We start from the raw sequence: 13268 nt of genomic DNA on the forward strand, positions 1-13268 counted from the left end.
GACGTTACTTCCGCTCCGGATGTTACGTCTTAATTACCCATCGGTCCTCTGATGTTTGGTTGTTGACTGTTTCTGCAGTTAGCTCACAAGAGCTTTTGTAAGTACTGAGAGATTTTTATGTAAAAAGTACACATGACAGCTTCACATTTCAAAATGACAGCACAAATGATTGTGTTTGCACTTTCCGTTCAGTTACACGTTGTTCATATTTGGACGAAGACACGCTAACGTTAGCTAACGTTAGCATGTTGGCTAATGCTAGTTTGCGTTTAGGTCATATGTAATGAGAAAACGTCACAGCACACTCTTTGCAAAAAAAAAGTCAGTTTAATGTTTTCACACAGACCACCCTCTGTTCACAACACAAGCCTTTACGGTCGACATACACTTGTATTCACATTATACACCTTACTAAGTTACTCCAACACAGCTTGACATTAGAGACATTCATTCCTCTGAGAGACTTTAAAGTTTTATTAGCTGATATTCTTTTGTGATCTCTTGTGATTGTGTCTGTGAGTGTGTAGGATGATTGTTTAGTGATTGTGATGGGAATGAACCGTTTTATCGTGATCCTGTGTAAAATGTAATCTTTTCTCTTGTCTCTTGTGCTAAAGAGATCTTGATCTCAGTGAGATTCCCTGAATAAATAAAGTTTAACTAACTATAGTACCGGAAATCAGATTCGCCCCCAGTTCTGAGTTTGTATGAGGAACTTATGAATCCAACCTATCCTGTTATCTGAAGCTATATCAGTATGGTGTCAGTGACATAACTTCTTTTTTTATCTTGTGCAAAAGGGTGCATCCATTAGTGGTGTGGAGATCCAGACGTCACTATGGTAAGCCGTGATGAGTATGATTCACCTGTGTCTGTCAAGTTAAAAATAACCACAAAGATATTTAAATACTCAGAATGTGCTCTTTACTAACAAAACAGACTGTACTGTTTTCTTGACAGGGTGAAAGAAAAGGAACAAACAAATACTACCCTCCGGATTTTGATCCTGCCAAGGTTTGTATGACCACACAGACAAGAGTTTTCAATCTTTTTAGCTCAACTTTGTGTGTATAGATCCTGACTGACATCTCCATCATTCTTTGCCTTTAGCATGGATCCCTCAATGGCTACCATAAAACTCACGCTCTGCGGGAGAGGGCCAGGAAACTGTCCCAGGGCATCCTCATCATCAGGTCAGTACACACATACTGTAGAAATGATAAACTGATGTCAACTGGAGATTGAAAATGATAAATGATATCATTTGAAATCCAGCTTCTGACATGTTATTAGATAAGTTAAATTCATTTGGTTTGACCGGTTATCATCTCCAAAATACATATTTATAGAAGCAAATGACATAATATGCTGATAAAATAATGCTGATAGACAAAGAAAAGAAGTAACTTGGAACTTGGAGTTCTTTTATTTCAGAGCTTCAAATATGCTTTATTATGATAATTTTCATACAATATACAGTAAACACAAAATTACCAATATGGTGCAATTAAGCACACACATCCAAACCTCTTTCTCTAAACGAAGACACAAACGGGGGAGATCCAACTCTTATAATTAAACAATTCATAGATTAGGGTGAAAGTCCATGAGGGATGACGAGTAGCAGATAGTTAAAATCTTTGTGTAAAATAAAATAAAATAAGTAAAGAGTAAAAGTAGTGCAGATATACACACATCTAAACACTGTGTAAATACACATACAATATAAAAAAGTAAACAGATACATTTAGATAAACTTAGCTACCTCCCAAAAACAAGGAGAGGCCCCTAAATTTGATAGCTTATAGCAAGCTTATCTTTTACAACATGCCTTATTCTGTCAGTGTATAGTATGTCAGTAAGTTCATTCATCCAATTAAAAACTGTGTAAATAACTTTTTTTATTCCAAATGAAGCAGTTTCTTTGCTGTGATTAAACAATAAGAAAGAAGTTGAATTGAATGTATGTTTTAACTGACTGTTTTTGTCCATAAAGGTTTGAGATGCCCTACAACATCTGGTGTGATGGCTGTAAAAATCACATCGGCATGGGTAAGCTGGGAGAATTAACTTTGCCCTTTTAGTCAGGCTCAGTCTCACATGATGTTGTCTGACACATTTCTATAACAGAGATTTTCTTCTTGTACAGGGGTCCGTTACAATGCTGAGAAGAAGAAAGTGGGGAACTACTACACCACGCCAATCTACAGGTAAACACAGACGGACTGAGTTGACGTGAACTGAGCCGTGTGACGCAGTTTAAACGATGCCTCTGACAATAAAAGTGTCTAAAAAATTAAATCACAAATCAAGAATTTAAAATATTAATGTTTGTTGACCTACCCACCAGGTTTAGGATGAAGTGCCATCTGTGTGTTAACTACATCGAGATGCAGACGGACCCGGCGACCTGCGACTATGTGATCGTGAGCGGGGCAAGCAGGAAGGAGGAGCGCTGGGACATGGCTGAAAATGAGCAGATACTCACCACAGGTACAAATTCATGTTTATAAATCAAAAGATAAATGACTTGTTTAGTTCACTTTCTTTGAGCACAGTGACGATGCACATCCTTGAGGATATAAGCACATAAAGGTGTCTTTTGCTAATGTTTTTCTCTCAAGGGTTGATATTATTTTTTTCATGCCACCTGCTCTTCTTTGCATGCTTGTTCTCTTTTCTTAAACAACTCTCTCCTGCGTCTCTCTGGACAGAGCGGACAGAGAAGGAGAAGCTGGAGACGGATGCCATGTATAAGCTGGACCACGGTGGGAAAGATAAGGAGAAGCTTACGAAGGCTCTGCCCTCACTGTCCGAGATTCAGGACTACCAGTCTGGCTGGAAGGACGACTTCCAGCTCAACAGCTCCCTCCGCAGGAAGTTCAGAGTAAGATATTGATCTCTTCTACAGGTATCTGCTGTATTAATGCTACCCAAGATAATGTTCCTGTGCTGAATTTCCTCTGAAATACTAATTTGCATACAGTAGACTGACATAATTTGAGATTTTTTTTGCATTGCATCACCAAACTGAGGACTCTGTTTTACTTTGTGATGCAGACAGAGAAGAAAGTTTTGGCTGAGCAGGAAGAGAAGGACAACGCGGTGAGAATGAGGACCAACCTGTCCATCCCGCTGCTGCCGGAGAAAGATGAAGACAAGAAACTGGCAGCACTGCTCACCTACCAGGCTCCTGACTGTAAGCAGCAGATATGGGTTCTTCTCTCACATACACGATTGATATAAGTAGAAATAGGATTTAAAAATATTCACTGACTGCATTTGACCTTTGACCCCACCTTACTTGCAACAACAGCTCTTCTTTTTAAAAATTAGGAAAACCATTCTTCTTTGGACACAGTCCTCAAGCTGCATTTGAAAAAAATGCAGTAACTTTTTTAAGAAATGAATATATTTTAAAAGAATGTCTGTATCAGCCGGAAATCTGTCAGAAATCACACAGATGTGACAGGGTCGCATAATTTATCTTAACTACACACTACATGCAAATTTGTAATCTGTGGCTGAATATGGATCAGTGTTTGATAGACAATCATGGGATATGTTTGCTAGAATTGCACTACATCTTAAAATCCCTTTTAATATCGTGAGTGAGGTTGGAAAAATAATCTTGACTACATCATATATATCCCATATCAGCTTGTTAAAACCCTTCACTATAGCTCTGATGTTAACTCAGAGTGAAATATTCAAACCCAAAACTCAAACTTAATGGAATCTAATAAAAATATTCTTGATTTCTTGTGCATTATTTTAGACACCTCTCTCCAGAATTCAGCCCAACATTTCTGTTTTTTCCACTAGAATTTAAAACAGTAATTTGTGAATTTGAACAAAGATTTTTATGCACAGCATGAATTTGCACTCAGTTGAAGAGGTTAATGAGAAAATAGCAAAATAGTAGAAGATACCTTGTGAAGAAATCCTTTTTTGTTTAAAAAAAAAAAAAACCTTCACATACATTTTTGACATTTTTCTAACTGAAGCCATATTAATGGGACCACAGCTTGTACAAAAATTTGAATTCTAAAAATATCTTCTTTATTATTCCCCTCCCCCTCTCTGCTCAGCCTATGAGGACAAGAAGCACAGCAAGCGGAAACAGATCTCCTCTCGTTCATGGTTCAACTCCACCTCACCTTCACCAGGGGGCGCTGCTGGCAGTCTGCTGCACAAGCTGGGCCTGCAGGGGAAAGAAGCAGCAGTGGCTAAAGCCCTGGGCGCCTCCCACAGCCCCCTGATCCGCAAACGCACGGGAGGATCCGGAATCAAAACTAAACCCTGCGCCACCATCACCCACAGGGAATCAGACTTTGAAGTCAACACGTATGACAAAGATATTTCAAAGGTCACTCAGAGAGAGGAGGGACCGAGTACGGTACCAACACAAGTGGGACAAGAAGTAACAGAGACAAATGACAGTGGATGCAGGGAGGTTAAAATCACAGAGGAAGCGAATAAAGAACTGACAGACGCAGAGGACTTTGGGAAGAAGAAGGAGCAGGACAGAAGTTTTGGAGCAGTCACATCCCTGGTGGCAGACTACAGCGACTCTGATTCAGACCCTGGACAATGAGGTTGAATGAAAAGTGTTATTTTGTGAGAGTGAAACAGCCACGGACTGATCATAATAGAAATATTCGGTTTGTTTGTTTGTTTTTTTTTAAACACAATGTGTAAAATAAGATTTTAATTTTGAGCTTGGTAGCCTGCAGAATTCAGTATCATACATGTGTTTTATGAAGACAGACTGTGTAAACACTGCAGACCCAGCTGAAAATGTTTGATTAAATTGATTTTCTGTTTCATATGCCCACAGATGTGTGATCTGACAACAAAACTGTCAGGAACCTTGTAAATTAAATGTTAAATATAGTTTAAACTGCAGTTAAACTGTTGTTTGATGAGTTTAAATTTCATTTGTTAGCAGAAATTGTTGCAACTATCTACATCATCCGATGGTGAATATCTGGTTTTGGACTTAGTATCATTAACATCTCCAGAAATAATTCATTCATAAATTATTATTAATAATGATTAGAGTCAATGCATAAATGCTCCACTGTGTAAACTCACCCACAGACTAAGACAAAGCAAAATCTGACCTTTTTAAGAAGAGTAGCATGTTATATTATTGATATTTAGGGCTGAATTATTTTCATTATTGATTAATCTGCAGATTATTTACTTGGTTAAACGGTTAGTCTATGAAATGATAAAAAAAACAGTGAAAAATTGCTTTCACAGTTTCTCAGAGCCCACAGTGATGTCTTCAATTTGTTTGCTTTGTCTGAGTGACAGTCCGATACTTTAAGATGTTCCATTTACTCATATATGACCAAAAAAAACCCCCAAAACAAAACAGAAAACCGTCACAAGCAGGTGCTGATTAATTTTCTTTCAATTTATTAATTGACATATCAATGCAGAGCTATTGACGTTATCTGCTGTTATCATTGCTTCCACAGTTTCATGAGTATTCAAGTAAATTTGGCAACATTTTTAAGGAGTAAGTTACACCAGAGAGGTCAATTCTAGCAATTGGCCACAAAATAACTCCTGGAATCCATTGGACACCATGATGCATTAGTTTCATAAAAGGTTTCTATTACATTTAAATTTTTAACTTTTTTGCACAGTGCAGTTTATACAGCTTCTTCCTGTGTCACTGTTCTGAAAGCATCATCGCAATTTTCAGTGTTAACAGCCCTTTAACCCCCACACACATGTTTTCAATTGTTGTGGCTGATAAGAACTCAAGTCAGGTTGGAGTTGGGTGTAGCTATGCTTGAATTACATGATGTCATAAATTTCTATGTACTGGTAAGAATGATGACAGTGTAAGAGGAAAGTGAAGCAGTCCTGAGAAGCAACCTAATCGGGCAAAACAAGTGAGAACATCTGTGTGGCTGTACCATGGGGGTTTAGATGCTTCAATTACACCACTATAAAGTCTTTAAAGGGGACATATACACATTTCTAGGTCTGTGTTTTTATTCTGGGGCTTTACTGCAATATCTTTGCATGATTTACAGTTAAAAACTCCTGATTTGTCTTATACTGGCCCTTTATGCATGCCCTCAGTTCGATCTTGTCTGAAATACGTGAGTGGACAACAACATAAGCGACAAGGCTGCAGAACCAACAGCCATTGGCGGCCATGTGTGAACAATCTGGCATCAGTTTGATGGGGAAGTAACACCAAGATTGCAAACGGAGCGTTCAGGGAAGGCAGGCAGCATTTTTACATACGTACACCCTCAAGTTTTGGACCTTTGATCACGTTTAACATAGAGATCTGACATAATAACAGTATAAAAAGGACAGAAAATCAAAGCAGGATAAGTCCCCTGAAAAGGTTTTGGCATCTATATTTGAATGATGAGTGACAGCACCTCAGATCTCTGTCAGAATCTCAAATCGATATTGCTGGGCATTTTATATATTGTTTCTCCTGAAATGACCTGTGTTGCACTGTGGAGATTTTGTAATGATGATCGTTAGAACAATCATTAGCTGACAGCTAATGTTGCAGCAGCGTCGCCCTCTAGTGGGCGCTGTTCTGTGCCTAAATCCAAACATGGCTTAGATAATATAACTTTGAAAAAAAGATGCTTTCTCCACTAAAATGTGGTCATGAATGGTTGTGATTTTTAATTAGTAAGTATGGAAAGGCAAGTTTACATGTAAAATATGTACCTTCAACAGGGAAGCATTTCAAAGTGCTGTACATAAAACATAAAAGGCAAGATGTAAAAGAAAGACAAGACATCAAGTAGGATTTAAAAGAGTTAAATAATAGATATTATAATAAGCTAAAAGTAGAATAAGACATAAAACAGGAGAATAAAAGCTACAGTGCAGCTATGGTGTAGAGATATAAATAAATTTAATAAAATGTATTAAAAGGCAGCGGCAAACAGAAAAGTCTTTATCCTTGATTTAAAAGAACTGAGAGTTGCAGCAGACCTCCAGTTTTCTGGGAGTTTGTTCCAGATATGTGGTGAATAAACCTGAACGCTGCTTCTCCATGTTTAGTTTTGACTCTGGGGACAGAAAGCAGACCTGAACCAGACAACCTGAGAGGTCTGGATGGTTCATAATGTAGATAGACACATCAAATAAATATTTTGGTCGCATATCATTCAGTACAGGGGAGATCAATCCATTGGCAAACTGGTTTAACCGTACAGACTACTCTACGTTGGAAATGATGATGAGTATTGGGGTAGTTTCTGTTAAATAAGGATGAAGGATTTTATTGAAATAAAGGTACTTTGGAGGGTTATGTTGGTTCAAATAGTTAACTCATTCCATACAAGAATTTGTAGTTTGTTTTTGTGTCCGAGCACTATTATTGATCAGAAACATTAGTCCCTCTTCTTCCTGTTGACTGTACATAGTCTGATGAGGAAGGGGGGGGTTACGGCTCTGTTTTAACAGTTGATTGTCTCTCCGGTGGCCACAGTTCACCCAGGCTCCCTGTCAGTCAACATGGGTTGGTGGACACTGCACAACATTTTATTTCTTATGCTTCTCTGCAACTCCAACGAGTGGCTTCAGGATAGAATAACTTTAGAAAGGTAAGTTGTTTTTGCTTTAACATTTTCTGCTGACTGTTAGGACAGTTTATATTATTGAAGTGTTACCTACTAATGAAGTTGTGTTCTTAACAGACCCCGAGGTCGACCCCCCTGGTTTGACAGGTAGGTGTGCACACAGAGATCATATGCACAGTTGCAACTTTTAGTCTCTGACAGCTTAAGTTATTATTTCTGAATCTGCTCCCCAGATTTCAGCCAATAAACAAATACTGGGACCTCCATTCGTAAGTAACCAAAGTGGACTTGTCTTAACAAAAAAATAAACACAAATACTATACAATATGTATTTACACTGAACAGTTATTTTGTGACATCATCTGACATCTTTTGACGTGACTATATCAATAGCCCAAATTTCACAATATCAAGTTTTTTCCCAAGAAATCAATATTTGTCATTGTGGGACAGCTTTTAAATTTAAAGTTTATCCAGTGAAAAAAACACACTTTTCATTCACTATGAATGAAAAGTGTCGTACTAATTAGATGTATTATTATTATTATTTTTTTTTTTTTTTTTATTATTGTCATTATTATTCAGTTGTAGGGGAAACTCCGGGGTACATTGTGTTTTACAAAAACATTAAAAAATAAATCACTTTTTTAAATGGGAATGTAAACTCAGTCACTACATTTTTCCCTCTCCTTGTTTCAATTTTGTATGTTACCTTACTGTTGTTTAATGCTATGTGACTTTCCAATACCACAGTTTGTTTGTTTGATCTCTACTCTTGTTGGCAACACTTGTATCATGACTAAAAATAAACATTTTTTTGTTTATTTTACAGTTTACCATCTGACCCGAAGCACAAAATCAGTTCTTCTGCAAGGTACAGTTGCTGATATGGTGTTGACTCTTACAACCGTTAACATTCAGAACAAATAATTCTCCTTCTTCAAGGACAGATTAAGTTTGACCTATCACTTTATATTCACTCTTACTTCTATTTTAGTACTGGCAGTTTTTAAAATTATTTTCTGACATCTTATCACTCATCAGTTCTCTTTTATTTCTCTATTTTCCATCCACAAGCTTTGTATTGTTCATCTTTTAAAGCAAAATTTAAAGGTGCAGTGTGTAGAATTTGTGGTGTCTAGTGGAATGGACTTGGCAGAAATGGAATATAATATATAGTGTGTTTTAATTAGTGTATAATCACCTGAAAATAAGAATCGTTGTGTTTTCGTTACCTTAGAACCACCTTATATCTATGTAGGGTGACCTATGGCCACCATAGGTTCTCCTACATTCTTGGAGGGGGAGGAGGGGTTATTTATTTTTTTAATTCAGTTGGTTGCAATATGCAACCTCACCAATAGATGGCACTAAATCCTACACACCGCACCTTTAACACATTTAAGTAATGGTGTTTATTTTCAGTCGTAATATTTGGAGCAGTAGTAGTGGCCTAATAGTAGGGTTTCTGGTCAGGAAACACTGAAGCCTTTTTTGTCGGCTCAAAAGTAGCCAATCAGCCTATAAAATATTCACCCAGTTACTTTTTAATTGTAGAAAATAAATACCTTCTAGGTTGCTAAAACACACAAAAAAAGCTCCCATAAAAATATTGAGGACATGACCTCAGTGTCCTTAATGGTAACTATGGTGACAGTAGTGTATTAGGCATTGCTTTTTTCATTTTACAGGTCACATATTTTTAGTAATTTCATAGTAAATTTCTTGAAAAGGAAAAGGAAGCTTAGGGAAAGAAGAGAGAGTGTTGTGAAAGTTGTGGTAGGGCTAGTAGATGTAGCAGTAGTTAGTGAAGTAGTACTAATGGTGATAGTGAAAGGAGTGTTAGTAGTCATTGAAATGTTTACAGTATCTAACAAGTTAATGACTCCTGCCCTCGTCTCGTGTTGTGATGTCGTCCTGCAGGTTTACTCTGCTGGCTCCAGACCTGCTGAGGACAGACAGTCCGGAGAACATCTACCTGCAGTACGAAGGCAGTCTGTCCAGCCCTGTCACTGTCTTAATCTCCATCCAGGACTTCAGTAAGACAGCCACGCTCCTCCAGGACTCCGTCAGACTCGAACCAGGAAATGGCTATCACGCTCTCAAGACTATACAGGTGACTCACCAGATCATGACTTTAGGTGCCATGGTCTGGATAAATGACATGAGTATGTTTTGGTCAAAATGTCTTAACCTCCAGTTTGTCTTAAGTTTTTATAACATAGTATAATAATAATAATATTAAACTTTATTTATATAGGATTGTTCTTAACAACGTTACAAAGTGCCTAACAAAAAGAAAAGAAAATCAGACAAGGCAGATAAAAAGAAAGTAGAGACAATAAAATGAATGTAATCAAATAAATAAAAGTATATATCAAACATTTCCAAAAGCTTTGACAAAGAGAAAAGTTTTAAGAAGAGATTTAAAAGAAGCTAGCAAATTAGTGCATCTTTCTTCAGTAGGCAGAGAGTTCTATATTGTGGGACCTCTAATAGCAAATGCCTGATTACCCTTAGTCACCAACCATGACCTGGGAGTAACCAGCAGGGCTCCATCTACGGATCTTAATGGCTGAGAGGGAATATACCAGGTCAATGAGTCAGAGATGTATGTAGGTACAAGGTCGTTTAAAGCCTTAAAATTGAGCAATAAGATTTTAAAATCATTGCAAAATTTAACAGGGCGACAATTTAGGCAGGCAAGCATGGGGGTAATGTGATCATGCCTCTTTGTTCCAGGAATAAGTCGAGTTGCAGTGTTTTGTACCAATTGGAGACAGTGGAGGGAGCTCTGGTTGATACATGAGTAAAGTGAATTGCAATAATTGAGCTGAGAATAAATGAAGGCTTGTAAAACTTTCTGTTTTTAGAGAGTATCTTGAGCTGGGGGAAACATGACTTGACAACATTTCTGACTTGATCGTTAAAACAGAGGCTAGCATCAAATATACCCCTAGATTCCTACCAGCCTGCTTAATATTATTTGACAGATCACCAAGATTAGCACCAAAAGAGCTGATGAAATTTGGCTGACTGAACAGAATGACCTCAGACTTATTATCAATAAATTTAATGAAGTTTTGGGACATCCAGGAATTAATATCAGAGGGGCAAGTTCTGAGATTTGCTAGGCTGCTAGGATCTGCGAGTTGAATGTCGTCAGCATAAAAATGGCAAAGTACATCATGCTTCTGAATAACATGGCCGAGAAACAGCATGTATATAGGGAACAGAAGGGGACTAAGAACAGAACCTTGAGGGACACCAAAACTGAGCCATTGAGGAAGTAGAGTTACCCAGAGCAATGGAAAGAATTCTGCTGGAGATGCATGAATGTAATAAGCTGACAGCTGCAATTTTGGAACAATGGCTTACTTATCTTGAGTATATTAGTGAACAAAAGTGCCTCTTGACTGTTGAAGTATTTGGACTGACAGCACAGTGACAGAACAGGCTCTGTAGTCAGAGACAGTTAAAAAATTAGGTTATACATATAATGACAATAATCCATCTTTCTACAGGACTCTAGTTGGGAAAATCATCTATCTCTAAACCAAGTGTCTTGTTTACATGATTAAGAAAACATTTTAAATATCTTCCTGTTTCTCATCTCATTTTTCCCAGCTGTCCTCGGACCATTTCGATCGTGAAGACAAAAAGAACCACTTTGTGTATCTGACCGTGAGGTTCGAGGACTATCACTCTGAGGAGAGGGTAATGATGGTGTCTTTTCACTCTGGATACATCTTCATCCAGACAGACAAACCCATTTACAAGCCTGGAGATACTGGTAAGGACTAAAAATAATGGTACTTGAATGACACAAGTGACCACAAATACTGTTTTTGGTTAAAACTGTTAAAATGGTTTGGTGGATATGTAAAAAGAGCAACTATTTTATTTCTCCAGTCAAAGTTTAGCCATGATAAAACCACCATTAGTGGTAGCAGTGTAATAATGATGATGCAACTTATATATACAAGCCTGAATAATGTTTGACTGATGTATTAAAAATTGAAAAATTATTTTACTTTATTATTTATTTTGAGTATTTTTCAGTCTGTTTCTTATACTTTTTCCCTTTCGCTGTTTCTTCCTTCTCAGTACGGTTCAGAGCCTTTGTGTCCTCTCCAGCCTTTAAGGCCTTTGACAGCTCTATCACAATAGATATCCAGGTAAACAAATAACGATACATTATCGCTGAAATGTAAAATGTGTGTAAATAATTTTGTAATAAACAAAATGCTTAAAAGAGAGTCTTTTTCTAAAAGAGAATGGGAAACATTGGAAGATTTTTTTTAGATCTGCTGGAGGTACATGAGTTATCATGAGTTATAGGTTGTGTCAAAGCTTGTAATAACCTAATGGATTATTAAATTCATATTAGCTCAAATTATCTCTGTGTGTTACAGAATCCAGAGGGTGTGGTGGTTAAGCAGATCTTCAGAGTCAGAGCTGTTGATGGCATCCATAGCGAAACTTTCATTCTCTCCGAAATTGTCAAGTAAGATCAACTTGTTGGACTCCTTTTTAAAGACCTTCCAACACCTAGAGGATTAGAGGTGTTGACATTATTCATTGAGGGACGGTTAGTCAAGAATTCACACTCTCATAGATTCTTGTCTCAGCAGAATTTATTGGGAAAACTCACCTCGCTGGTCACAAACATGTTTATTTTAGGCCTCCACCTGCCCCAGTTAAGGCTTTGTAATATGCTGTGGATGTACACTAGGGTGACTAAATTCACTTTACTGAAATACCTCAACTGAAGAAAATAAGTTTTTTTTTTTCAGAATAATTCTATGTGATTAAAAGTTCAAGCCACATTTTGTAGCATTTATCGTGAACAGAAGAGACTGTGATGGACAGATAACCTAAAGGGCATTAGGGTAAATCCAGGGCCACATCAAAACAAGTCAAACAAGTGAAAGTTCCTTTTTTTTTTCTTTCCCAAAAAAGACGCAACTGTACCTGCCAAAAAATCCCCCAAAAACATATGATTGACCTGATTACATGGAGCATTTTAATGTTATAAAATAAGCAATTTTAAGATTTATTTAAGACAATTGGCAGTATGTAGACAGCATTTACATTGCATTTAAATTAAAAAAGCAGTAGTAGTTTGGTAGTAGTAGTGGGGCACTTTTCTTCCTGTGGAAATTAAGCTACAATTTTCAGCTTTTGGCAAATGTGAAAGGAGTGAAGGGCGACAGGATTTATGGGTGAAGTAGTTTTGATTTCTAGAAACTCTGCCTTTACAGTAATATCACTAGTGCGATATTGAGTCTGCTCCCTGTAGTGACCATGGTTTCACTTTTTTACAGCCATCAATAAAGGGATCATAATTATTTTGCCAATGATAGATTGGTTTTTCTAAATTACATGTAACACATAAAAGGCCAAAGAATATCCCTCTGTTTTATGTGCTATCTCTAATATCTCTAATATCTAATTGATTGTCTGTGACAGTGAAGGAACATGGACGGTGGTTGCCAAGTTTGACCACCGGCAGCAGAACACATTCACCTCCCAGTTTGAAGTGAAGAAATACGGTAGGTCAAGTATAAATCGTGCTTGCTTTTGCTAATTATATCAGTAGCTAGAAATAATTTTTGTCAAGTATGAATCACATTTTCTTCAACTCTGAATGTCACATTTTGGAACAAAGTGATTCATAGGCTCTCC

The 13268-nt window shown here is 37.3% G+C and overlaps 2 protein-coding genes across 2 annotated transcripts in view; both read left to right on the forward strand.

Annotated features, from left to right (window-relative positions):
• Nucleotides 1-13: 13 nt before the first annotated feature.
• yju2b (YJU2 splicing factor homolog B) lies at nt 14-4914 on the forward strand. Its single transcript, XM_067585446.1, has 10 exons — nt 14-97; nt 801-841; nt 961-1014; nt 1111-1193; nt 1997-2052; nt 2150-2210; nt 2351-2493; nt 2715-2887; nt 3061-3199; nt 4092-4914. Exons 2-10 carry the CDS (start codon nt 839-841, stop codon nt 4595-4597), a joined length of 1218 nt encoding a protein of 405 aa, XP_067441547.1. The 5' UTR covers nt 14-97; nt 801-838; the 3' UTR covers nt 4598-4914.
• Nucleotides 4915-7485: 2571 nt separating this feature from the next.
• LOC137180171 (complement C3-like) overlaps nt 7486-13268 on the forward strand; it is a 32618-nt gene continuing 26835 nt past the window's right edge. The window contains exons 1-9 of the mRNA XM_067585448.1: nt 7486-7604; nt 7698-7727; nt 7814-7849; nt 8413-8454; nt 9504-9696; nt 11208-11373; nt 11688-11758; nt 11996-12087; nt 13053-13135. Coding sequence (XP_067441549.1) covers nt 7516-7604; nt 7698-7727; nt 7814-7849; nt 8413-8454; nt 9504-9696; nt 11208-11373; nt 11688-11758; nt 11996-12087; nt 13053-13135 — 802 coding nt within the window. The 5' untranslated portion in view covers nt 7486-7515. The remainder of the gene's footprint in view (nt 7605-7697; nt 7728-7813; nt 7850-8412; nt 8455-9503; nt 9697-11207; nt 11374-11687; nt 11759-11995; nt 12088-13052; nt 13136-13268) is intronic.

The sequence above is a fragment of the Thunnus thynnus genome, chromosome 3 (assembly GCF_963924715.1).
Source record: "Thunnus thynnus chromosome 3, fThuThy2.1, whole genome shotgun sequence".
In the NCBI taxonomy this organism is placed as follows: domain Eukaryota; kingdom Metazoa; phylum Chordata; class Actinopteri; order Scombriformes; family Scombridae; genus Thunnus; species Thunnus thynnus.